This window comes from Myripristis murdjan, chromosome 1 (genome assembly GCF_902150065.1).
Source record: "Myripristis murdjan chromosome 1, fMyrMur1.1, whole genome shotgun sequence".
Classification (NCBI taxonomy): Eukaryota; Metazoa; Chordata; class Actinopteri; order Holocentriformes; family Holocentridae; genus Myripristis; species Myripristis murdjan.
This window is the reverse complement of record NC_043980.1, coordinates 27,450,275-27,477,363: the sequence shown is the minus strand read 5'-3', so window position 1 is coordinate 27,477,363 and position 27,089 is coordinate 27,450,275. Positions and strand designations below refer to the sequence as shown.

The window sequence follows — 27,089 nt, the reverse complement described above, 5'->3', positions numbered from 1 at the left end:
GCCTCGCCTGGACCCTAACAGCTCACTCACAACCCAACACCCGGGCAAAAAGAAAAAAAAAAATACAGATTTTCTCCTCCGAAAAGTATCGCTAATAACTCCAAGGTTGTCCGAGCGGATTACGCCTCAGAACAAGCCCTTTCATCCGCACGGTAAGTCATGCAGGACATCTATCCCTGTCATTCTGAGGCAGATGTTCCGGACTACAAGTGTGCATTAGTAATAAGCAGTGACCTGTGAAAAGTCATCGTGTTCAAGAGTGTGGAGCCGTTTTCCATCTTTACATCATCTAAGGTGGGCTGCGAGCATGAACCTTGCTGCTATTGTTTTTTTTTTTTTTTTTTTTTTTTTTTTGCGCGTTTATCAAAGGTGACAACAGGCTGTCCTGCAATGCAGTTGGGATACAAAATTGCATCACTGTGAGGATTTTGTGTAGTTTTTGTAATAGTATCATCCGCCGGCATACACGTTCCTGCAGTGTAAATAAAAACAGACAGCGTGAAGAATTTGATCTCAGTGTTTCAGGGGTTGCATTACAAAACTGTCAAAAAAATGTCATTTGCCAGGAAAATGTTGCTGCTTCATTACTCAAAATATTAGATAATTCTATCCTCAGACATTTGCATTCAAAGGTCTTAAAGGTCTCTAAAAATTAGTTGTACTTTTATGTCGTCATTTTGCAAGGGTATAGGTGTCAGGTTTCTATTTGTGGAGTGAAATTATTAGTTTGTTTTATGGGGATTTGCTAAAACAAACCACTTTAGCCAAGAAATGTTGCAGCTAAAGCAGATCTTGTGATCTGGTGATCATTAAATGTTTTTCATTTCCAGTCAACAGAGATTTTCTTATCAAATGATTGGATAAGGTTTGTGTAGCTGGTTAGTTTGCCTGTTTGCATAATCCTCCTTTTTTAAATTGAATGATGACCTTTTTGTGTTTCTCAATTTTTTTTTAAATGTAAAGTATCTGCTTTAATTGATAAAATAAAGCCTAGTCATGTGGTGGATGTTGGATGTTGAGTTCGAATGGAGGCACGGTGACCCTCCAACCCACGGTTCAACATGTATGGCTTTGTAACTCTGCCTCTGTTGGTTTGTTCTGAACTCAGACCCTGGCTCCTTGGCTTTTGTATGCTATTTCACATGCTGAGATGAATTAGAGGGCAATCCATTCAAGTGTTAAGAACAATACCCCAGTGAAAAAAAAGTTTCTCCAAGGGTCAGGTCAAGGGGGAGGGTGGTATCACCCCGTTGCTGTGGAGGCAGAGACTAACATGGAAAACTCAATTCTCTGACGTCATCCCAGGGAGGAAGATATTGGGGGACTTGATTTATTTGTGTGGGAGCCGGGAGGGGCTGAATAGCTGTTTCCAACTTCAGTCAACTTAAATGTCTTTTATTGTCCAAAAGCTGCTCTTGTCTTACACATGGTATTTTAACTTGTGATAAAAATAAACAAATGTACAAATAGTTTTAAAAAATACATTGAAGAGATGGAGAAAACAAGGTCTTCCTGGTCGCTCAGTTGGCTGGGGTACATGTCATGAGGCCACAATGTCCTGGATTCAAATCTGGCATCAAATCTGTTATTCTGCCTGCCGCCTGCCTCTCCAATTTTAACTTTCTAATAAATGTCAACATTACCAAAAAAAAAAAAAAAATCTTAACAACAATGAAGTAGACTTAAAAAAAAAAAAAAAAAAAAAAAAAAGTGTTAATGTGGCAAACTTAAAAAAAAAAAAAAAAAAAAAAAACGTAGTGAATGATATCTGGCATATAGATTTGTTTTGTGTGATTAACAATTCAGTACTAAAATAATTACACAAGATTCCTCAAATATCCCAGGTGTGTTTATCAATATAAATGTTGTTTGGGGATTTATGAATCTTGCTTACGGGCTGTTCTGTTTTGTTGTTTGGGAGTCTGTAATGTGAGCCATGTGTATATGATGCCTGTAAGTGGTGTTTCTCAGGTATTAAAGTGTATTCTCATGCAGCCTGCTGTGTCTATGCCCTTGGGCATGCAGTTTTCCCCACTGCCATGCAAACATGTTTGCATTCCCTCCATGTTTCCCTGCTGTTGTCTCTATGGCTACCAACACACCTGCCTTATTTTCTCCTTTCTCGTGTTTGTGCATCATAATAACCTGCACCTTACTTAAGTTTTTGTTGTTAATAACATTGATTGAGGCCATTTATTAAGTCGGTTTTTACATGATTATGTAGTATTTGTGTTATTATAGTCAAGGCCTGTGCTTGGTGCTGTGATGATTTTTAATCATGCGGCTTTTGTGCTAAATAATTGTTTAAATCCACAGTAAGCAAGACTGTGAAGCACAACAACAGTAGTAACAACAGTAAAATCTCTAAAGCTCATCTTGTTACCAGGCTTGGATTCCTAAACCAGCAATTGGAGCCCAGTGCCAGAGGTAATACAGGAACAGTGGTCTGCTGCAGGCTAGACACTGATCACCTGTTAACAAAAGAACAAACAGGGAAAGATTCAAAGCTTTGTTTTGATCTGCAGCCTAGCTGATGGCATACCCTGTCCCAATTCATCCCTTCACTCCATTACCTTGGCTCAGTGGTTTTGTTTCTCTTGGTTTTTATTTGTTTGTATAATGACTTTCCTCTTTTTTAAATAGCAGATGCAAAGTTTTTTCTAATTTAACATGTTCCTGCTCTGAGAAGTTCAAAACTATGTTTGAGGCACTTGTGGCATTATGACTAAGATTTATTTTTTTGTGTGTGGCATAGTTTTGTTCCTATTTCGTCTAAGCAAACCACTGCTAACCCACAAGAGTCTTAATTGGGACGCTTGTAGCACGCGTGAGTGTGCAAAACCTTTTTCTGCTTGGTCAGTTGTTAAGAGGATCAGCATAGATCCCTGTTTATTTGAATCAGATTTGCAAAGATTTTACTCTCAGCCATATGATTACAAGAATGCCCTTCTCAGTTACAGGTTAGCTGACAGAACGCTGTAACCTATGTTACAGGCAAGATAGTCATTCATATTAGTCTTAGCTGAACCTATCTATATATCCTCTGTGTACACACAATGACAGAGCAGACTCAGGCACTGTGTATAATGGCAGCTTTAATCTTTTCATTCTGAAAAACGGTGTTTCAGACACAGACTGTTATTAGCAGCTTTATCCTAAGCTTGGGGATATGTTGTGTTGAGGTCTGCTGTGTCTGCACACAGTCTTTCCAAAATCGTCTGAGTTCTTTGAGACTGCAGATGTGTGTGTTACAACAGGAAGCCTGGAGAAAGGATTGGTACATTTTGGGGTTGGGACTGAACAGTCATACTGCATGTTGCATGTTTTGTGAAGATATATTGCCACTAACATAGCCTGTTTTCCAGGCAGTATTTTAAATACAGCATTGCACTGGGGCCCTGTGACACAGAGCTGATGATGTAAGCTGTAGTATGATTTGTGATAGTCTTATGCAATCAGTGTGACTGGTGCTCTGCAGCTTGTAATGCTCATATATTAAGATATGCCATATTATTAATATTTCCTCATTGTGTCAACAGAAATTAATGATGCAGTGGCTGAGGTAATGTCACTTCTCAATTCTCTGCCTCAGCAGTTTGCAGGATATAGTGCAGCGTGTCCCTGCTGCTACAGAGATAATGAAGAGGGAAGGTTGTAATGCACTGTAACTGGTTTGGTAGACCTTTTTTTCTAGATTTATTTTCGAACCCTAATTTCAACCCTGTGCTTGCTTTTCATTTCATCGGCAACTTTCAAGATGCATCTATTAGGAGAAAGTGTTCACTTCGAAAATGCTGAGATACAAAATGATGAATAAAAACAAGTAAAAGTAAATTTTGAATACAGTGCTGTAGTCTCCCTCGATGTGATCTGATCATTCATCAGAATTTGGAGTGCCCCAAATAGCTTCCCAAGTGTTTGGACTTTCCAGACTGTACTACATAGCCCAGAAACCCACATTTCTACCATAAGCACTCATGAATAAAATCTCAGATTCAGCCATACTGATGACCCAAGCTAACCACAGACATGCCTCTGTTTTCCTAGATTTCCCATCTTCAAGGGTCAGTGAGAAAAATCAGACATGCAATATGGTGGTGATTATCTTTCACGCACTCTGAGTAACAGACCTCATTCACAGTGCATAAGATCAACAAAAGAACATTAACATAACTCACCAGGACTTAGACATTGAGAGAATTTGCTGCTATTGTGTCTGCCAACTTGATCAGTACATACTTAACATTTATCATGCACTATTAAAAAAACAGCCCAGTGTGTAGCTTCTATTTATTTTAAGTACCGTACGTTATAACATTAAGCATATGACGTGTAAATCCTCTCTTCAGTAGTCCCTACTTATTTACAGAAAAGCTAGAAAAGGGGATGGGGGTCTGAGAGGCTAATAATCAGGCCAGTCATGAAATAGAAAATGAATTAAGGAGTCATTACTGCCACCTCCGGCTGACAGCCTGTCTTTCACACTGAATGGGACTATGATGCTCAGAGACTAAATTGCAGTCTATTTATAGGAACGATAATGAATTGTGGGCCAGTTTTGAGTCGTGTCAGATGAACATAGGGGACAGTTTTTAGGGAAAATGAATTACAAAAAAAAAAAAAAATCTCATAAACAGACACAAATCAAAATAGCAGATTAATGCTTCTAACTGTTTGTTTCTTTTCAGACTCCCTCTTCATTTGGGGATTTTATGAAGATGTTCTATGCTGAATCTTTTTGCAACTTGTAATCAATTAAGAAATCTAAATCAATGACTTATACTATAGTTAATGTTGCTGTCATTGCAAGAAAGACCTAAATTGACAGACTGGACTTTTTCAGCTGACCACTGGAAGATAAACCTGTGATGAGAAGATCTATGTGCGTCAATATGGAGGGTTTAGTTTCCTGTGGTGTGGAGTGCCACGTACTGTACCTTGGCCTCATTAGGATTTCATTCTTTGCTGTAGACAAATAACAACCCTCTGATAATCTTCTGAAAACCGATTTGCAGATTTGAGAGTGGAGAACTGTTGAGTTCTGTTTCAGCCACGTTAATCCGCCGTGAACAACCTACTGCACGTGGTCTTCGGAGGAAGTTGGTCTGGAAATTCGGCAAATCGGCTAGCCTCAATACGAGATGCAGCTTATTATGCAGCATTCTTGTGAAGTTTCAGATCAAATAATGCTTTAACAGAACAGAATATATTCTTTGGCCCCCAATAATTAACAGTCTTTCTCACTCATCAGGGATTGAATTAGGGGAGAGTTGAGATAAAAAAAAAAAAAAAAAAAAAAAAAAAAAACACTTGGAGCACTCACATGAAAAAGCAGACAGTGTTTGAACAACAGTCAAGAGATAGGCAGAAAATTTGAGAAGAGGAGTGAAAATAAAGGGAGACTCTCATGATGATCCCATCATGGATTCCATTTGGCAGCTTGTGGACAGAGCGCAGACACATTCAACAAAGTATTTTCTCAAACAGAGACGAGATCCCGATCTCTTTGTATTTAGGGAGTGGGCTGAAAGCTTTTTTTTTTAAGTCATTGATCCCTCAGAGGAGGAATCTCACTTGAATTAAGAGTTAATTCATTTTACATCAGCACAGATAGATAGATTTTATATGAACCATCCACATAGCTGTCTACCTTTTTGAAGTGAACTCACAGAGAATATATTTTATATTTCGCTTGCCAGTCAAGTTCTTGTTACTTCCTAGGTTATGAATATTTTATTAGAAGTTCATTCTAGGTGTCTTACCTTGGGGTAAGCGTCGGTGAGTGCCTTTGCTTATAGGACAGCAGCAGTTTCGAAGCAGCAGCATGGAAGAGGGGCTACTTTATTCATAGGAACCTAAATAATATATTCAGTTGGTCCCCTCCAAAGTTCAATTAGGAAATTGAAGTAAACGTATTAAGTGTTGAGTCTCTCAGAATATTTGATAAATCCGAGATTTCCTGCATAATGAATGCCCTGTTCATGCCATTTTCAACTAGACTGTTAATTTAGCTTATGGGATGTTGGTGTTGGTGTGTTGGATATGTTTGACACAAGATTTGATATGAGGTAATTAGATGTCAAAACAGTTCACCACATATTAACATTTTGCCTGTTTGACACATTTTGTCTGAACAACGCAAAATGCAGCCAGAGCAGTTTATTCAGAGGTGAATGTCAGGAAAAAAAATACTATTGTACATGGTAAGTTTATTTGACAAGTCGCTGAACGATTCAGATCTCAGCTGTCAGACGTGTTGACATATTCTAAGGTAGATGGTGTAGGAGAAGTCGTCATGAAAGTCCAGATAAGTATGGCTTGAATATGTTATACAGCAATGCTCTGTGTAAAAAAAAAAAAAAGAAGAAGTATTGCTGCAATCTGTCACCTTCCGCTTGATCTGAATAATGAGCCACGGTACCTTTGCTGTTGCCAAGGACAGCTGTACAGTAAATGTTTGTCTCTGTTTGCCACACGCATCTAAAAGGTGTCATTTCATATCCTCTGTGTGTGAAAGGGAATTTTTGGCAGCCAGCACCTTTTGTCTTGGTATCTGGGCAGTAGCAGTCTGGGCAGTGTGTGTGTGTGTGTGTGTGTGTGTGTGTGTGTATCCATGCTCACACGAAGAATATGCTCAACTCTCAGTGCTATTGTGTGTCGTGTCCCTTGTAAACAAGACATAGAAGCAAGAGAGAAAGAGAAGCCAGCACTAAGTAGACCATACCGAAGTGGAAATGCAGTCTTATTCAAGCAGGTAAGCCTAGAAAACATATTGAGCTGCTGCGCTACGGAGAATAGCACAATCCAAGTGGTGAAAGAAAGAGTGTATTCACATTTGTTTTCTAAAATGCTCTTTTGCTTCTTACCCCAGCATTAGCATGCCTGATTTAACTGCCTGGAGAAAATTTATTGAGTTTTATGGGTGGCTTATTTATGCTACAACACTATTCTTAAGGGCCTTACCTCACTTCACTTCTTCTGTACAGTCATTTCTCCCTCTATGCGTGTTAGATGCAGAATAACAAGGTGAATTTCAGTATATTCAAGGTGAATGATTCTGTATCACGAGTATAATCTAAAACATAACTGGCTTTTGGACTAGAGGAGATCAGTGTGCTTGGAGGGATCCAAAAACAAACACATTCTACAGTGACAGAGCCATCATCCCACTGGGTCCTGCGTAAAACCGCACTTTGCTAACAAGCATTTCCATGGCAATGATGATGGTGCAGGATTGGCTAGATTCCTTGTGAACACCGCCCTTTGCCCCTACGGTGTGAGTGAAAGACCTCAGCTCGACGGGGTTTCAGTAGCCCTCAGGAAATTGAACTGGAAGTTAGCAGCGGGGGATTGTAACAGGCAGTGTTGCCTTGACCTCCAGGACACATTTGTGGGTGCAGAATTGACTTGTTTTGGTTTTGGTGGTTTCCTGTATTCCTGATGACTGTCACCTCCAGTTAAATATCTTCAAAGTCTGGAGGATGGGTTTATTATGCAATAATAAAAAAACACAGAGAGAGAGAGAGAGAGAGAGAGAGAGAGAGAGAGAGAAAGAGAATTTGATGCCAGTTATGCGCATACCTGGCAAGCTGTCTACTTCTACTTCTAAAAACATTTCTAGTAAGGAGCATTTCTTTCCTCATCTTAATTCTGACCTTCGGTAAGCTAGGCTGCTTTACCGCTCAGAGCCTGATGGCGCTGGGTGTGGTAACCTTTGTCACTAATGAAGACTGATGGGAGTGAAATGCCTCAGGGTTGACAACAGGTGGACTTTTGAAGGGGACCAACAATCTGTCTGTGTCCCTGCAGAGCAGCAGGTGGATGAGGAATCTGGAGACAGTCATTCAAACAGCCTCACGGTTTGTATTCTCGCCCTCAGGGCTCCTCTGTATAGGGTTACAGACAACTGTGCTTCCGCCGCTGTAAATCATGTCCTGCAAATTATGTCTGCTGAAGTCTTGTTGGTTTTAGTCATGTCATGTTGGTTTTAGTCTTTTCATGTAGTTTAAAATATGAAGAATATGAAGTATAATCTATCCATCACAAAGCTGACGTTTCAGAGAGAGTCTAAGTGAATAAACACCTCTCAGATGTCTGCTTTACTACACCTCCACACTGCAGGCAGGAAAACTGCAAGGTGTCTCCGAGTGTGAGTGCTCAACTTTAAAGCAGCTGACTATGCAGCAAAAATGACAGCGAATGAAAAAAAGATGAAAGCAGTCAGCGAGGTGGCAGACATTTTAACCCTTTCTGTTTTCACCTCTCTCCCACACCATCTGTTTGTGTTGGGACCTTTCAGCGTCGCAGAGGGAGATGACTCAGTGTGGGGTCAGATGCCCCTCAAAGTCCCATGAATTAGACATGAGAGACGGTGTGGTCCAACAGCTGAGCACACATGCTGATGTTGGCAACATGAGGCCATTTGTGACGTTGACTGTATTAATTAGTAAAGATCGCTGGGTATCAAGTGGACAGGCCACAAACTACTGTGAGTCTACCGCTGTGACATTCTGTGAAAAGTTGTATAAGAGGTAGTGTGTGAAAGCCTCTGAAAGTGGCCATTCACACAGTGTTTGATACCTATAAAAATCCCACATCGCGCTCAGAACCCACCCTGAAGGTGTTCAGATAGATTATATACTGACTGAGCTTGAATCAGAGGGTTTTTCCTGAAGCCAAATTCTTACCATCCAGGTACCCAAAGCAACATTTTTCCACTCATTCACCTTAATACCTCATATTCACCTCCTGCTTTTTTCTTCCTTTCTTTCTTTCTTTCTTTTGGAAATGCTGCTATCCATTTCTTTGTTTAGTCTGGGCAGAGTATCAGATCGCTATAGTCATGTGGGGGGTGGGGGGGGTGGTGGGGTGAATGATGTGATGTGTTGTCCTGAAATACACTCACTTTTCCTCCAACACAGAGCTACAGTGTCACTACTGACTCAACAAAGAGTGGAAAACATAGCTACTTGCTTTGCTATGGTCTGATTAGGATTTTCAAAATCTAAATTTTTGAGGTTGAAGGAGTGGGGTTGACTATTTTTGTGTCATTTACTTTTCCCATTTTTTTTTTTTTTTTTTTTTTGCAAGACTGCAATTTCAAACTGGGATAGTCTGGATGTTTGGGAGATTGTCTGTTCATTTGAAAGTGTCTGTCTCCCTTACGGCACTCATGAACATGATATAACACATCTGTGTTTTTCCAGTCACAATGCTAGTTTGACCACTTATGTAGTGTATGTAAGAGATTTAATAGCTATACAAGCAAAATTAGATTTTTGTGCGTCTACACCTAAATATTGTTGGCTCGTCTGTGTGTCTGTCCACATGTCTGTCTGTTCAACATTTAGCTTCAAGGCATTATATTTTGAAATCTATTGGGCAGATTGCCATGAAATTTGATGAACACATTCATGCTCCCCAGATGATGAACCCTGTCACTTCAGTGACCTCATGACCTTTCCTCTCGCACCATCAGGCCAAATTTCAGCATTGTACCTCAGATGTCATAAAATGTAATCAGTGGATGATATTTGGTGTGTGCATTTGTACTCCCCAGATGAAGATACCTCTTGATTGTTGTGTCCCTATGACCTCTCCTCCAGCGCTGCCCTTGACCAAACATTTGACTCATACACAGCATATCTTTAAATGTAATAGACTGCCATATAATTTTCTAAGCATAACCATGCTCCCCAGGGAATGAACCTTAGCGATTTTAGTGTCACCATTACATTTCCTATGATATCTCTGATATCTCTATCTGTTCGGAAGATGGCTATAAAATGTGGAAGCTACACTGATGCCACTCAGAGGATGTACCCTGTCAGTTTTGGTGACCTCATGACCCTTCCTCCAGCATTACCCTCAGGCCAAAATGTACAAACCCCACTGTCCCAGAACTTGCATCCCCCCAGCATGCAACAAGCCACTGGGGCACCAATGGTGGAGGGCCCATATTTGTTATTTTAAGGGGCAGGTATCACTTTTTGACTCTGTTTGTGCAAATATACCATTGTTCAGAATAAGAATAATAACCTATAGAATGTTTTGCAATTAACCTCTATTTAGTTTCAAGGGTGCTTAGTGAATAAATTTGAAGTCCTCATTGCCACAACAGTCACAATGAGGCAAATCAGCTGATTAGAAGGATTTTAATTGTTAAGATTTTTGAAAATACAACAGATGTCATTTTAAACACTCAGACAAAATAAAATTTGTATTATATATGTATGTAAGTGGAGGAAAATTTGACTGTCCATAATATGGTGCCTCTATTTTAAGAGGCAACAGCCAGAAATTGTTGCTGCTTACATTACGAGTAGGCTACTTTGTTGTATAAAACAATCAGTTGTGACTTTGAGAAATGTGTGTTCTGATGCAAAACCAGTTGAGAACCAGCACACTACACAGCATAAAACTTATATGTGAATGTCTGTCACCTAAAATGAGAGCATTTGTAGACATTAAAATATATTACCTTAGTCTAAGTTTGTATTATTTTATTATGGTTAGGTATTATCATGCCTACTAATAAGAAGTGTTTCAGAAAGAAAATTATACCAATCACTATGACAAAAGCAAATGCTCTGTATAAAATGTCAGTGACCATTTTACACCCCAGAGCCTGACTTCAAAGACCTTAAAAATAAACAATAGGATTAGCCATTTCCCTTATTGTGAGCTCCTTTGACTGAACACCCCATCTCTTTTGATCTGTACCACCCCTTAATTTCCCCTAATTTCAGATTGCCCATGACAACATGCATGACTACTTCTGTATAATCCTGTCCTGTGTTGTTTTGTTTCTCCTGCAGGTCCATGGCCATTACCACCCCTGCCCCCCTTCCCCTGGGAGGTAACCTTCAAAGGCCCCGCTCAGCACGATGGATGACCAGCTGAGTGATGGAGATGGACAGAATCAAAGAACATGCTCCCTTCATTGTGACTAGATGAAGGGACACCCTCCAACAGAGAGGGGACTTATTCTGCATCAACCATTTGATGTTTGGAGTGATTGCATTTATAGTTTCCTCAGAATTTAATTGATAGAACTAAAACAAAGCTTACTAGTCCATTAAAAATAATTGAGAAAAAGACATACTGATTAAATATATTGTTCAGTTTATGAACTAAGCTACCCCTGCCGTGATCATTTATCGAGCTCATATGCTGACGGTTTATCCTCGGGACCAGGCCCTGCCTTGTGGCACACTGTGATGCATGTTATGAGTTGTCCATCCCCAACCAATGAAACAGAGGGCTGTAGCAGCGAGGGTAGCAGCTGCGCCACTTCCTCCACCACCACCTCTGACCCTTCCTCTATGTCTGGACTCACTCATTCCACCCTACCTTCCCTCAGCGACACCCCTGACACCTCCCAGCATGGAGCCCCCCCCTCCTCCCCCTCTGCCGCCCCCACCACCTGCGGCGCCCCCACCGCCAGGGGCACCCCCACCGCCACCCCCTCCACCAACCATCTCTATCAATCACAACCTGCGGAAGAAACGGCGTGTGCGGAGTTTCTTCTGGAAGCCGATACCCGAGGAGAAGGTTCGCGGGAAGCCCAACATCTGGACCTTGGCGGTGCGGCAGCAGCAGTACCAGATCGACGTACGCTCTGTGGAGGAGCTGTTTGGACAACAGGATGAGAATTTGATGGCCACACGGGGGGTCACACCGACCTCTGGAACCTCAGCCCGGGTCAGAAGGTCCCGCTCCTTCAAAGAGAGCGCCAAAGACGAGGTGAGTGGGTGCAAAAGTGATGGGCAGACAGTCACTTTATCACAGCTGCACAACACTGTCAGCATCATTCACTTACATGGGAACTGCATTGTGAAGGAAACATTATAAAATTTGCCTTGACAGTGACAAAGAGGACAAAACACTCCCTCACTCTGTACAGGCGTGGATGGAGCGTAGGCTTGGTGGTAACAAAGTGACTGTCCCTCAATCCTCTTTTTGCTGAAATGAACAGTTGACAGCTTGTTCCTATAGTCTACTTTGACTGGAAAATCACTATTTTCAACACAAAGCACTTGCTCATACAATCACCTTTCAGAGCCCAACAATATATATTACACTCTTGGGACTGAGACATGTTCCCCCATGCAACAGACAATTATATAAGATGCATATCACAAGGGGCTACAAGAGTGCTCCTATTCACATGGTATGATTGTGTTTCCACACTTTTGATCTGGAGAGCATGCTAAATTAAGGGTCCTTATAGATACAAGATTTCAAATAATTGTTTTCTCAAGTGTTTATATTTTGAGAAATTGGCTTAAGGGTGACAACAATGGGTGACAGTGTGTTCATCTGACCCTTATTTGTGTTCTATTTTTGGTGGATTCCAGTATTGTGATGTGGGGTAGGACATAGATCAGTGTGAGTCTCTGCCAGAAAATGTGTAGTTTGATTAGTCAGAACATGCAGTCACCATCTAACACTGGTCAAGTCTGGTGCTGAATGCGTCATAGATGTGATTGGAGACCTACCCTCATATTCAGTGCAGAGCACAATGTGATATAGTTATACTTCAAGTTTTCCTGCTGGGACAAGCCAGGTAACTCAAAAGGGTGCCAAATTACAGCATTTCTTTAGGGTGTAGAAAAACGCACTAAGTTTGGGTACACATTCAACACAATTGTGTGCACACCATGCATCATTGTGAACTCCTGGAGAGTAACGTGTGAACTGTAAAGCAATACCCGCGTGAGGGTATTGCTTTTGGAAGACTCATGTCACAGAATAAGTCCCCTCTGTGTTCCCACAATGGAGTGACTGCATTTGGAAAACCTCAAAGTCTGAGCAGTTTGCAGGGAACATTCTGGATATTACTAAGCGGCCCCTTGGGGGTTTCAAATATAGCCAACTTCTGTGCAAACAGATGCGTATCTCTAATGCGAACTGTTGCTTATCTTTTCCTATCGTAGTATAATATGATGTGGAATCTTTTGCTTTTTGATATTGTCATTGTCAGGTAAACAGTATATTATATTTGCCAATAAATATCACATGAATGCGTTGTTAGGATGTGGGGAAGGTAAATTCAGTGGTTTTCAGTAGTGACTGTACTTACCTTCTATAATAAAAGCCACAGCTGCATCTAAATACCATTTAAATGCTGTAATTGAGTAGGACTCTCTTTGAGAACTTACTGTACCTTCACCTTTTAAAGTAAAGCAGTACAAGCTAACAATTGCCATTGTTAGTGAGGGTGGCGTGAACCACACGTGTGGCCCAGGTGAAATTTCAGTTGTCCTATAGGGTGACTGTTTGGGACCAAGGGTTATGTCATGTGGCAGGTATCACACAGAGGGCCAATGGCCAGCAATGACTGGAAGCAGGAAAGGGTGTGGGGTTTGTTTGCATATACATGTGCGCATGCCTGTGCATGTCTGTTTGACACTTTGTCTTCCTGTTTCTTTATTTGTGTCAAGGCTGTGTCTAACTTAATCTACAGTAAAATATCATAGATCAACTCAATATCTTTCATCTGTTTTCAGATCAGCATCCTTGACTCCAAAAGAGGGATGAATGTGGGCATTTTCCTCAAGCAGTTCAAGAAGTAAGTCTTCATCTTCTGCCTGCTACCTGAGGGAGAATGGCTTACATAAAACCCAGTGGAGCATGTGTATATTCCATTGATAACTCTAGGGAGGAAATAGTATGCCTTGTGAGAAACTCAATGCGGTTGTGTAACTGGTTTAACTGGTGATAAGGTTTGAAAGTCCAGAACATGAGGCCATAACTCTGAAGAATAAAGTGCCTCATCTCCCATCCCATTCCAGCACTGAGCACAGCGCTGTGTAGGAGGAAGGGGGCTGGTGTATTAATGTGTACTATTTGGCAGACACTATCCAAAGCAGCCAACACATTAGAGCATATATATTTTTAGCACGCACGGCTCCTGCATTGAGCTATTGAAGACTTTAGCCAAGTGCACAGGCTTTGACTGCCATGTTATGTTGCTCCATGTTCATGTACAGAATGATATATGAGAGATAATATATGAGAGAGAGAGAGAGAGAGAGAGAGAGAGAGAGAGAGAGAGAGAGATTGACAGTCAGACTGAGGAGAATACAGCTGATGATTTATAATAATAAAATAGATTTTGCAATCACTTATACATCCTGCATTTGAGTACATGGGAACTTCTGTAGCTTTGTAGCTGTTTGTGCTGCCGCCGGACTTATGTAAGAGATATGAAAGCCGGGATCTAGCGACACAACATTCCTCTGGTATCTTGACAAATATTTCAGTGTCATTTTGTGTGGGATGGCCTGACTGAGGAAACTTCTGTTTAGTGACTTCACAATTCTGGGAGATAAGGGTCAAAATCTGTGTTACTTATCCTCACAGGCAGCCTCAGCACACTGGCTGCGACATGGTAAATAATAATAATAATAATAATAATAATAATAATACAAAGAAGAAGAAGAAGAAGATGAAGAAGAATAACAACAACAACAACAACAACAACAACAACAACAATAATAATAATAATAATGATAAGCATAATAATAATTATTATATTATTAGCACATTTTATTTGTATAGTTCTTTTGTTGGAACTCAGACACTTTACAGAAAAAAAAAAGATTTTAAAAAGTGTATGAAATAACAATATAACAAAGAAAATAAAGTTCATTAAAAAGACAAGTTTATGCTTCATTGTTCAAGAAATCTTTTCAACTCAATTCATTGTCACATTACATTACACAGGTAGTCTGGAGTGGAGTGCATTGTAACAGAACGTGTTTAAGGTGTCTGTTTGCATGGCAGTCCATTTGCATGGCCTCCCACCATATTTTCATGACATTTGACTGTCGTACGAGCCACTATGTGCTTCAGTCTGTGGACTGAGTGGGGCCGATGACATCAGTGTTTGTTTTTCTTTGCCCCTTTCCACCCGACCTCCATGTTAATATCACTCTTTATATTATAACCTGTTGCATACAAACTGTCCACTCTTGCACATTGCTGTGATTGCTTTGGCTCAATTTTCACAACATTTTCAAAATACACACAAAAAAGGTTTTCTGCTCCAATTGTAGATTTCAGTCTCAACTTCTTGTGACCTTTTTGAAATTATGTACAGTGGGCATTCTCTTTTGATACTCTGGACTTCTAGATTTGCTTAATTGGGGTATTAATAGAGCTTTGTACAGGTACATATTGACTAAATAAATCCAGTGGCATCTGTTGTGATACACAGCACAATAACAAATAGAGTTTGTGTCCAAAACACAAAATACATCTAAAATTATTCAGCGCATTCAGTGAATCCTAAAAGTAAGATAATGGGAACGTTACATATCGCGGTTATCATGTAACATTTGAGTGTCCTCTTTGTATTTTTCACATCATTGGGTCAAATGGGTATGAGTTTTGGACCCATAGTGAAATTTTTTGGCTTCAGACCACTTTTACTGTCATTACAAATTCTGTTGGAGAAGTGCATGAGGCACTTCTGGCTCCCTCACTGTGTCTTATGTTATATACAAAGGTCAGGTGTAAGGGTGAGCAGGCAATGACTTGAATTTTCACTTTTGCAATGAAGTGTTCCGTAATGGTATGATTTTGGCAAATCATTTTGGCGTTTTGCTCCGAGTTTTACATATTGAAACTGATCCAAAGCAATCATAATAAAACTGCCGCATATTAACAGCAAATCTGTACCTGTGCTTCACATGCTGTAGCTGGTTGAATCTTTCACCGGAGGAGGACAATATTTTTTGGGTTGTTCTGCTTGTTAATAAATCTGTGTAACATATTGGTGTGCTGCTCTGAGGAAGTGCTGGATTTACAGTCCTGTGTAAACAGAGAGGAAGAGAGTGTAGAAAGAGAGCACCAGTGCTATTTACCGCTGAACTTCACTGAACTGAAGTGTCTTCTGTCTTCCAGGTCGAACCTGTCCATTGTGGAAGACATTCGACAAGGAGACGGCAAGATTTATGGAGCAGAGCTGCTCAAAGACCTACTAAAGCTCTTGCCTGACATGGAGGAGGTGCGTGTGTGCGTGTGTGCGTGTGCGTGCGCAGATGTGTGTGTGTGTGTGTGTGTGTGTGTGTGTCTGTATGAAGAACAGCGTTTACTTCACCAGCTATGAATGGCACCGTTTTTTGCTTTTTTTTTTTTTTTTTAAATATAACACCAAAGCTCGACAAAGCTTCTTGTGGGAATAAAAGAGTGTAGAGGCTGCTTAGCATCTGTCTCTGTTCTCTTCACAGATCAAGAAACTGCAGGCATTTAAAGGAGATCCCAGCAAGTTGACACTTGTTGATTCCTTTATGTACCTCTTGATCCAGGTGCCACGGTAAGGTGATCTCAACTGCAGTGTGCATTGGAATGAAAGTGAGATATAAAATTAGCTGTGCTAAAAGAAAGAGGGTTCTTGCCTCATTTTTGATGTTCACATTTACAAATATGAAAAGCAAATTTGAAAAGAGACTACATGCCATCTTGAAATAAAAGCGTTCAATCTGAGTTTTCTGAGTGGCAACACATCACAATAGTATACTTTTCCTTATAATTTCAGTAATAGTATTCCAGCTGCCATACAATAAATTTATACTTGTTATTATTATTTTCCCTGTAACTATCAGACTAAAGTTGAATTGTTCAAAAACACGATCCAAGCACTATCCTTCTAATTATTTTCCTCAGAATTAGTCATCATTTGCTGAGTTGACACAGGCAAAGCTAACCTCAGTGCAAAATGGTAGAAAAGTCAAACCCCTCCATGTGGAAGTATTGCCACTGTTCTGATTTTACAGAGCAGAGAGGATGGCAGTGGCATTGGACGTTGTTGTTATTTGGGTAGTTTGATCACTCAGGCAGAATGGCACAGGAGAGCTGAATTACTGATCCTTGTTTTACTCGAGAGGAGAGGATGCAGTCATCAGTATTGAGAAAAGTAATATACTGATTGGTAGAACAAATTACTGCTTCCAGACAGTAATAAAATTACTTATAGTCACTGTCCAGTGGAAACCCTGTATCTCCAGTTTTGCTGAATTTCAGGTTTTAACTTAAGTTAATGACTCGCCTGCTCATCTATGTGTTAGGAAAGTTCTGCAGCCCTTGGGGTAATGAAACCCTCTCAAAAAATACTTTTTTCTGTATCTCTGAGAAGTTACAGCATATGAAACAAGCTCTGAACATCTCACTTGTCTAAGTAAGAAACCTAACATTGTTCTTCATTAATTTCACCACTTTTCAATATAACGGCAAGGCTTTAGATAAAGATATAGCAACTAATATTCTGCTACCGATCCCTCCTCTTGTGATCCATCCCTGTCATCCTACCCAGATGATAATGTAACTGCCTCGCTGCTGTACATTCCCCTGCTCTTGGCCCATGATACCATGATCAGTACGTACAGTACTTTTGAGTCAGTCGACCCTTTAATTTATTAAATCACTGTGAATGTGACACCCCTCTGCTCTGTGACAGGTTTGAGGTACGAATCGAGGCCATGGTCCTCCGCGAGGAGTTTTTCCCTTCCTGTGCTGTGATGAGCCATGAGATCGATGTCATCCGTGTGGCCACTAAAGGTGATAACATGCTGGCACTGGCACTGCTACACACTCGCACACATGCACATTTACACTCACACCCACATGCACTCAGACAGGTGACCCAGATATTTGAGCTGTCAGCTATGGTGAACAAAGATCAGGAATGTGTCACCTGAGACGGGACTGTGTAGGCACAGAGTAATAAAGTATTTTCGAGGATAGATAGCAAGGATAAGTCCGCTTTACTGTATATGATGTAGTTTTTTTCGAAGGAATACTTTTACTGTTTTTACTATTTGAATACTGTAATTTTAAATAGGCTGTATTGTAATGATCATGAGCTACTGCAAGTCATTGCAAAAATTGCTGTCCTCTGTCAGTGTTATTGAATTTAAATTCAGTGTATAGTGTCTGTACTGCAGCACAGCACAGTGTGTTACTATCAGTGTGGGTGAGCCGGTGCTTTTGAATAACAATGGCAGAAAATTAATTTGTAGTCATTGCTCTGAGTCTTTAACACTTTCATGTACTGCAATAATGTATGTTGAATGAATCATGTTGAGTATAACCTAAAATGTTGTACAGCACTGAACCTGTAATCCATGCAGTAACATAAATGGCTTACACACACACACATATACACGCACACACACATACACACATACTGCCGTTCCAAATATCTCAGCAAATTTTGGGGATAGCAATTTGTCCCAAGAAATTGTGGAAATATTTTAGCAGGCTTCTGTTCTGATCTGTCGCAAAGGCTCTCAGTGCCATTTTAGCTGAGTCATTGTTTCTCACCTCGTGCACTGTGGTTTATTGGATTTCTCTTCTACAGCACCGTGGCCCTTTCACTGCACTGCAGGGTTGAATTTTCAGTTAAATGTTTCAGGGGACATATGAAGGATAATTTTTGTGACAATACTAATTGACAGTATTTGCAGTGTTTACATGCTGCATTAAGGGACAGCTGGTCCAAAAAAGAAGAGGCTTATTTTCCCTTTGCTGCCTCTGAATTTGGCATGCAGTGTCATTAGCTGCTGATAGCTGTCCGGTGTGGTGGCAAATGAATGTGAAGTAGTGTGTAATGGGATGCTGTGTTTTGCTGTGCACTCTCTAATTGAGTTTGTATTGATCTCTTCCTATAGAGCTGATGAACTGTGAGGAGCTGCATGCCATTCTGCATCTGGTGCTGCAGGCTGGAAACATCATGAATGCTGTAAGTCCACAAGTCTTGGTCTCGCTCTGCACTGTCTATTAAATCCTCTTTATCCCTCTATTCTTTTGTCTTTAGTGCACTCACTATTTTTCCTCTCTCCACATCTCTTCTCTTTTTTGTCTGACTTAATGGCTATAAAATTGTTCATTTGTCCTCCTGTGGTCCTCAGGGTGGCTATGCAGGCAATGCAGTGGGATTCAAGCTGTCATCCCTTCTCTCACTGGCCGACACCAAGGCCAACAAGCCGGGGATGAACTTACTGCACTTTGTTGCTCTGGTGAGTGACGGTCTCCACTAAACCTCTGCGATATACAGTCTACCCTTTATATAGAGACTAATACATAAACATTTGGTGTGTTTTTGCAAGTATAAACATATATTTGTGCCAGTTTCCCCCATAATGATAAAATGTATTTACTGAATAGGTCTAGCTACCGCATACTCAGGCTTAAGTATCCCAGCGACTTTAATTTGGAGGTAATGCACAGGTATCTCTGTGTAACAGCTAGTGGCCAATTTCAGAGTATAAATATTTCATACTGGAAAGTCTGCAGTAAAACCACACAAAACTTCACATTTGTAACTTTAACATTTGGAAATGTGAGAATTATTTTTGTCCATGGCACAGTAAGGAAGATCTATCTGTCACCTGCAAAGAATATGCTGTGTAGAAAATCTTTCACAGCAGCAATGTTTGAGTAAACTGTGTCCAAGCACAAGATGGGATTAATATTGCAAGAGGGCCGGTAACTGGCAGATGGTGACAGGAAAAAGAAAAGAGCAAGTGTTGGCTGCCCGAAAGCAGTTACATAACAGAACAAGGAATAGTCTCTCACACAGCAATGATGCCACTTTATCGTGTTTCCATAATTTGGGTGTAATTTTTGGGTGTAATTGTGTAATTTCTTTCTTTACACAGGAGGCAAAGAAGAAAGATGAGAAGCTGCTCAAGTTTCCAGAGAAACTTCAAGATGTCCAGAGTGCAGCCAGGTAAATAGCTCTTGAGGAGCATTATACTGTCAGAAGTGTTGCTTATCTATATGATGAAGTCGTTAATAAGCAATCCTAATTGTTTTACTGGCGTCTGCTAAAATAATCATGAAAACGAATAAACATTTCAGTATATTGTAAATGATGGAAGGTGTGAATAACAATTCGGTAATTTCATATTTTACTACTCAAGCTAAGGTCCCACTTCAGAGCAGCACTTTGAGAGTGCCGTTTAGACTGCAGTATGCCCCCGGTGGCTGTCAGGCTGTCAATTTCGCAAGGTCATCTTTGCGTGGGAGAGTACAGTCCCTGCATCAGAGAGCCAAGATTACTCTCTCTCCCTCAGGATATGCAAACACATCACTTCTTCTTCTTCACTCAGCCTCTCTTGTAGCGGTCCTTTGTTCACCTTAACCATCTTAGAGCATGCCACCGCATTCAACAAAATGTCAGATTTGTCAAAAATTATGCCTATATGGCTATATCAAGGAGAATTGCAGGTCAGTGAAGTGATTATGCATATTATTATCCTAATCTATGCGTGTCTGCTATAATATTCCCATGTAGAATTTCAGTGGAGAACATTGAGGTGGAGTTCTCATCCCTGTATGTGAGGACCAGATCGCTCGAGGAGAAGGTTCAAGGAGACCAGGAGCTACTGCAGCAGCTTGAGCCCTTTCTGCAGGTGGGGCAGCATTCCTGAAGTAAATTGTTTTATACACATTCACACAAACACAGAAAGTTGGCTGCTGTTGACTCCCAAAGGAAAATGTATGAAGACTACATTGAAATGCTTCTGAATCTGTCAAAGGATAGCAGTATCCAGCAGAGACATAAGAAAAATATGGAAAAATAAGTAGGCTTATGCATAATTAGAAAAAGGAACAACTATTAACAGGAAAACAGTGATGGCACTGTTTGCATATTTTGTTTTCCAAATTAGTATTATCCACTGAGCATCTGCCTTGAACGCAAAATACTTCAATACATGAGTCTTGCTGTGTTTCTTGGACAAGCCAAGGCAAAGCTGCCGCTCCATCTTTTATGTTTGTTTGTCTCTTCTTTGGTGCACACTTGAACAAGTGTAAGTCATATGTATATTGTCCCTGTCAGTTCTGGAAGAATATGTTATGACCCGCTGATGGCTAAATCGAAATAAATGCTAAATCGAAATAAATACATCCAGTACCTATGGTGCCGTAAAAAAACAAGTACTGTTGTATTTTTGGACTATTGGCATTGACTTGGTACTGAATTATCAGTTCTCCTGACATCCCTAAACCATACACAATAATAATATTATTGTAATATCTGATTGTCAACCTGCCTCAGAATTCAGCACGGACCCTTCAGGACCTGAAGAGACGTCGGCTGGATCTACGTAAGGAAGGGAATGCTCTCATTGATTTCTTTTGTGAAGACAAAGACACCTTCAAGCTGGATGAGTGTTTCCGCATCTTTCAAGACTTCTGTATTAAGTTCAAGAAGGCTGTGAAGGTGAGCTTATAATTAACAGTGGTGACTTTCAAGGTCAGAAAAATCTCTGAATGCTATTGTCATCTGGTTTCATTTGACATTACTGTTATATTGCTTCCCTGCCTGCTACTGTCTATCTTGATTCCTTTTTCTCTCAGGACAACCTGGACCGGGAGTTGAAAGAGGCAGCCAGACAGCGACGCCTGAGAGAGCTGGAGGAAAAGAGGTTTGCGTGGTCCGGTGCCGACCAGAGTGGGGGTTTTGGTCGGAGTAGCAGTGAGAATGATGTGGACATGCTCACCAAGGAAGGCCTCCTGGACTTCTTCCAGCAGAGATCCCAGAGTCCACATAGCCCACTGGGACGCTCTGCTAGTGCCCGCCGCCACCGACATACCATGACCACCATGGCCGACCGGGAACTCCAGGGATACCTTGAGCTATTCGGAGGCACTGGGAATCCCACTGACTTTTCAAAGTTTAACAGCCTACCTCGGTCTGGCCGACCCCTCCAGCGGAGGACTACCCCCTGGCTCTTATCCCAGGATGACAACCGTGAGCTGGAACGTGACAGACAAGTCACAGTAACGTCTCCACATGCAGAAACAGAACCCATTAGCCCACTGGCCAGGTTTTCCTCTTCAGGACTAAATGCTAATGAGGACCCATGTAACAACAATAATTTCTCATCTGTGTCTGAGGGCAGTGTTCTGCCTCGCCCCTTTTGTGTGTTTCAGAAGCCCACCCAACTACCCAACCCAACAATTACAGGCCACATGAATATTAGTGTGGAGAAGCATACTTTGGTTCGTGGTCCTCAAGCCTTTGAACTGCCTAGTCCAAACAATAACAGTAATCATATGCACTTTGTCAACCAGGGGGATGTTTTTGTGACTGATTTGGAAAAGGGGGTAGAGTCTTCACCCAAGATTCTTGATTTGGACAATTCTCCAGGTAACAAGATTTTAGAAAGAGGGGCAGATGCAAAGGCGTTGTGGGAAGGGAAAGTGGTTCATCCCACACAGCTTGTGGCCTCTCACAAAGAGAAAGAAGACGAGGAAAACAGCACAGTTTCATCAACAACCTGTGATACTCCCCTCCCGCTAGATACCTCTGTATCCAATAAGAAGCCAGTGTTTTATATACTAGACTGCACAGAAACAGACTGTTCTGTTACCTTGGATTACTCTGAGATTGAAACCTCACCTCTGAAGGAGGGAGTGGTCCCCGACTTCAAACCCACTGACAGCAACAATGTTCAGGAGAGCCAGCAAGATCCAAGCTCTCTGTCCTCTAATTTGGAGTCCATGTCTACCAATGAGCAGTCTGTTTCAACTTCAGCCAATGAGCTTTCAGCACCAAGATCTGTGGATATAGCATCCATAACTCCCTCTGGGACCACTGAGGAGTGGGACACAGACAGCTGTGACACTGCTGAGGGAAAGCAGATTGGCGAGAAAGATGCAGCATCAAGCAATCGAAAACCAATGCACACAAAAAATAAAGCCACCAAAGCATCTAAGGGCAGTGGGGGCCGTGGTGTCAGAACACTGACCGCCACTGAGAGCCAGGGCATGCGGAAAGTTGTGCCTATCACCAAGCTCACCAGGACAGGCAGCAACAAGCGATCAGATAGACCTTTGGGTCATGACAGCGGTGAGTCACGTCGTCCCCTCCGTGACCAGAGCACCCCAGCCAGAGGAAGGAGTGAGAAAACCACCAGGCCTCCTCGACACTCCAGTCTTCCCCCTGATGAGTCAAAAACCCAGAGGGGAAGTGGCCTCACAAACAGCATTTCTAGATGGGCACGTGACTCCACCCCAAGAAAGTCCGCACTCCACAAACCCAGCGCCAAACCTCTGAGGAACATCCCCAAATCAGCACCTGAAGAGAAGATGTGCCGCTCAACCATGAGAGCCCTGGCCCAGGCTCAGGTCCAAGTCCAGGCTGGGGCTTCCTCTGATAGTTCACAGACTCTGGTCGCCAAGACCACCTCAGATGTGCCCAGCTTTGCCCGCAATACTGTAGCCTCTTCTTCCCGGACCAAAAAGGAACTTGGTCCACCATCTGTCCCCTCCACCCCTTCCCGTAGCCCCTCACTTCTGGCTCGGACAGCCTCTGTCAAACAGAACAAAATATCCCCTCCAGTTCACAATATGGCAACCAGTGGGCAGCACCCAACCCATAGTGAAGAGCGGCCTCAGGGGACCAACCTGCGTAGGGTGCAAAGCGTGAAGGCAACCAGTCGAAGTACCTATCGTAGCGAGACTCCCCCACCACCAATGCGTGATGATATTCGGAAGAGCAATAGCTTTTCTGAGAAATCCACCCAATCTAGAGACTCTGTGACAACCAGCAGAAGCCCCAAGCCAAGCTGGAAGTAATTTGATTTTAAATTAAACTGAGAAAGTGGAAGAAAAACAGATAACTTTATCCTGCATTAGATGTAAAATGATATTTGCTTTCCTTCCCCATTTACAGTGCAGACATTGAACATATCCTAATATATGATGCAAAAGACTGGAATCTGTTACAAAAACGTCAACAACAACAAACTAAGCTATCTCCACTGCTCCACTGGCTGAGTTCATATCAGTTTTATGAATTGCAAACAAGAAGATGCAATGTACTGCTCCATATGTTCCAATTTTGTTCATACAAAGGATTTATTTTTTCACAACTTCCTGTTATTTTCTTTTTTGGGGGGGTGGGGGGTGGGGTGGGAGGTGGGGTAAAGCGGGTGGTAGCTAAACTGACAAATGGCAAATCTCACTTTTTACACAGGAGCCTTTTTTGCCTGCTTAGCTGTCTACTTTGTACTACTGTCTGTGATGATGGTTGATGTAACTGTAGGTAAAATACTACTGACAGTATAATGCTGCTAATTAGCTTTGACAATTTGAGACTGAGTTTCAGTGTCTTTCATTCAGGGTTTCAAGGTTTGTTGTAGCTTACCTTGCTGCTGGCAATGCGTCTTTTTGCTTTGTTGCATCCTCTCATAGAGTACTGCGCTGTTTGCTATTTGGTTCCTTTGCTTGATACCTCAGAGAGAGAGCAGTGGCCTTGTACCAGAGGGAGAAATAGAATCCATTCAGTTCTGCATGATAAATCAGTAGATGAAATCCAATCATTCGGTTTGATATAACTGCAATGTCACTTTTTACCATTCCCTGGTATAGTATATAGCTACAGAATATAGGGTCACTCAGTGTATACCAGCTATGGTACTTTTCATGCCTTTTGTATGTATGTATCAGTAGTTGAAGTTTGTAAATGTTTTAGAACTCCTCCATACTATCATGGAGTAGAAATGCATGTAGGAATTTTTTTCCTATATAGGTCCAATGCAAGATTAACGCTAATGCTATGAAAGAAAAGCACTGAACATGCCTCTGTGAAATGACACTGCTTCCTGCAGTGAATGTAGTTTTTTCATATATGTTGTAGGCCTACACCTGTCTTGATTCTCTTAACAACAGCTGGTCATTATTCAGCCCTACTGACATTTCACACCACTTGCCTTCCAAACAGCATTGTGCCATTGCCTTAATGGCAACAACACACGACAGTGCATTGCCTTAAAGCTTGATGTAGCCGTTCCAGCACCAGTAGAAACTCCCTGATTGGAAATCAGAGTAGACATCTTTCATACATTCCATCACACCTTAAATCATCTCTCAGCTGGATAGTAATTCACTTTGTAAATATTGTAAAGACATAGTATTTTTCTGACTATCCTTATGTTTACATAGCATTAAATAAAATTAAGGGCAAAGAGTGATAAAGGCGAGGACTGACAAAAAAGAAAGTGTAAAATTATAATCGACCTCAGATAACATATCATTTTCAAGGCCTGTAGCTCACAATTAGGCATTGATATCTTAGATCACGGTTTTAGAGTGTGATGTACAGTGTGTTGGTATGCTGTATGTTTCTTCCTGCTCTGTGATGCAAATGAAGGTACAAAAGAGCCCAGTGTCATATACTGCTGTTTGTGGGCTGCACACAGCTTGAAATTAAAACCCTGATTCTGATTTTTTTTTTACATTTTGCCCTCTATAAACTGGGTGAAATCATTGTATTGTTGTAGAGTTTGACTGAAAGACTGAAAATAATCTGCCCTCTTAACCCATCATAACTCAAAGTTATTTAATTCCTTTTATAAACATTACAAGCTAAAAAAAAACAAACAAACAAAAAAAAAGCTTTACAGCTTCAAACTATATTGCATAGTGTGTTTAGCATAAATCTATCTCTCATTTTGACCATGAGACAATGTCTCCCACCCGTGTTTGATTGCGGGAAAACATTAATTGTTTACATTTGAATTATGGGTTGGGCCTTTGAAACAGAGACACAATACCTTTTACATCTAAGAGCACAGTGGAACTGTAGAGCTACTGTTCTCCTGACTTGGACCACAATTTAGAAGCCCCAATCATCTGCACCCTATTCATGCCAGGAGAGACCTCCTTTGTCTATCCCACAATGCCCCCTGCTGCTATCTTCTTTAAGAGCCCGGGGCACTGCAATGGGTGGCCTTTACATTACGTCTGACTGGCTTACAACAGGGAGGCTGATGTGGAATTTGAATACCTATTTGCCCTTCCACCATTTCCTTGTTATGGGATGGTTACCATAGTAACTCAGACCAAGGGCAGGAGACAGCACCAGACACCAGAGACATAGCTAGTGGGACAAGAACAAAATTGGTAAAGTCTGACTAATGGCCCTTTAAACCTAGAAAACACAGAGTCAGAGAACTCCAAATCATGTCAGAGTCTAAGTTACAACCCCTGGCCTAAGTCTAAATGGTGGTAAGCCATTTGTTCAATGCTGTTATTCACAGTATGGTGACATTAAATCACTTAGACTGAATGTTTTGGGCCTTGGTAAATAGTTACGCTACCTGCACATTTGCTATATAGTAATTCATGTATTCCATCTAAACATTTTACCTTTTGCCACATAAGCAAATATTGCTTATATTGACATAGACTTCCTAAGGGTGCCCTTTGTACACTAAAAAAAAAAAAAAATGAATAATTAGAGTGTTTTCTACTGTCCTCTAATGTGATTCTTTGTGATGAGAATGTGTCTGCTGTAGTTCTCACACCTAATAGGTGCTGTACTGCTTTGGTTCTGCTTGGCCTTTTCTCACAATGGAAAAGAAAGACTCTGATCACTCTCTGGAGCAAATGATCATCTATGATCACTAGACCACAGGGCTGCATATTGTAATGTTACTCTGTTGCAGTTTATATTTCTGACAATAATATCAAAGAAATCAATAAAATCACGTTGCTGTGTCACCTGAAGGCTTGCTTGGTGTCTTTTGAATTTTCCAATCACACCGTCTGAGAATAGACACTGCACTGAACGCTGAACCTGGTTTAACTGATAGTGAGACCACAATGTTGAAAATGCATAGTAATTCCAAAATCACCTATGCCCACTGTAATGCAAATAGCAAAAAAAGTTTGCTTTGATGACTATGTGAAATAACAAATCAAATCAAATCTCATCTTATGTTTTCCTGGGGTTAGTGATGGAAGGTGCTGAGAAACGAACTCACTTCCCCCCTCTGGTGGTCACCAACTGCAGTACATCGCTTGATTTGATAGACACAGACAAAAACACTTATCATTTTCACATATTTTCTGGACAAAAGTTCAAGAAAAAGTAAAAAGATTGTCAACCTAAAGCAAATATACTGCAATTTACAGTGGGACACATACACACACAACCAAACAACACAATTCAGCACCCATTTTATCAGTGAACATGCAGACAGTGGTGCTCCACCTCTGTTTTTGAACCACTAGAGAGCAGCAGAGTATCATACCCTTCAATGGTCACATTAAAGGCAGGTCTCCAT

The 27,089-nt window shown here is 41.1% G+C and overlaps 1 protein-coding gene across 1 annotated transcript; it reads left to right on the top strand.

Moving 5' to 3' along the window:
• The first annotated feature begins 1 nt into the window (after position 1).
• Positions 2-26,529, top strand: fhdc1 (FH2 domain containing 1). Its single transcript, XM_030049829.1, has 12 exons — positions 2-152; positions 10,818-11,745; positions 13,512-13,573; positions 15,913-16,015; positions 16,239-16,324; positions 17,465-17,565; positions 18,678-18,748; positions 18,918-19,025; positions 19,668-19,738; positions 20,306-20,423; positions 21,071-21,235; positions 21,373-26,529. The coding sequence occupies exons 2-12, from the start codon at positions 11,251-11,253 to the stop codon at positions 23,593-23,595; spliced, it is 3,603 nt and encodes a 1,200-aa protein (XP_029905689.1). The 5' UTR covers positions 2-152; positions 10,818-11,250; the 3' UTR covers positions 23,596-26,529.
• Positions 26,530-27,089: the final 560 nt, after the last annotated feature.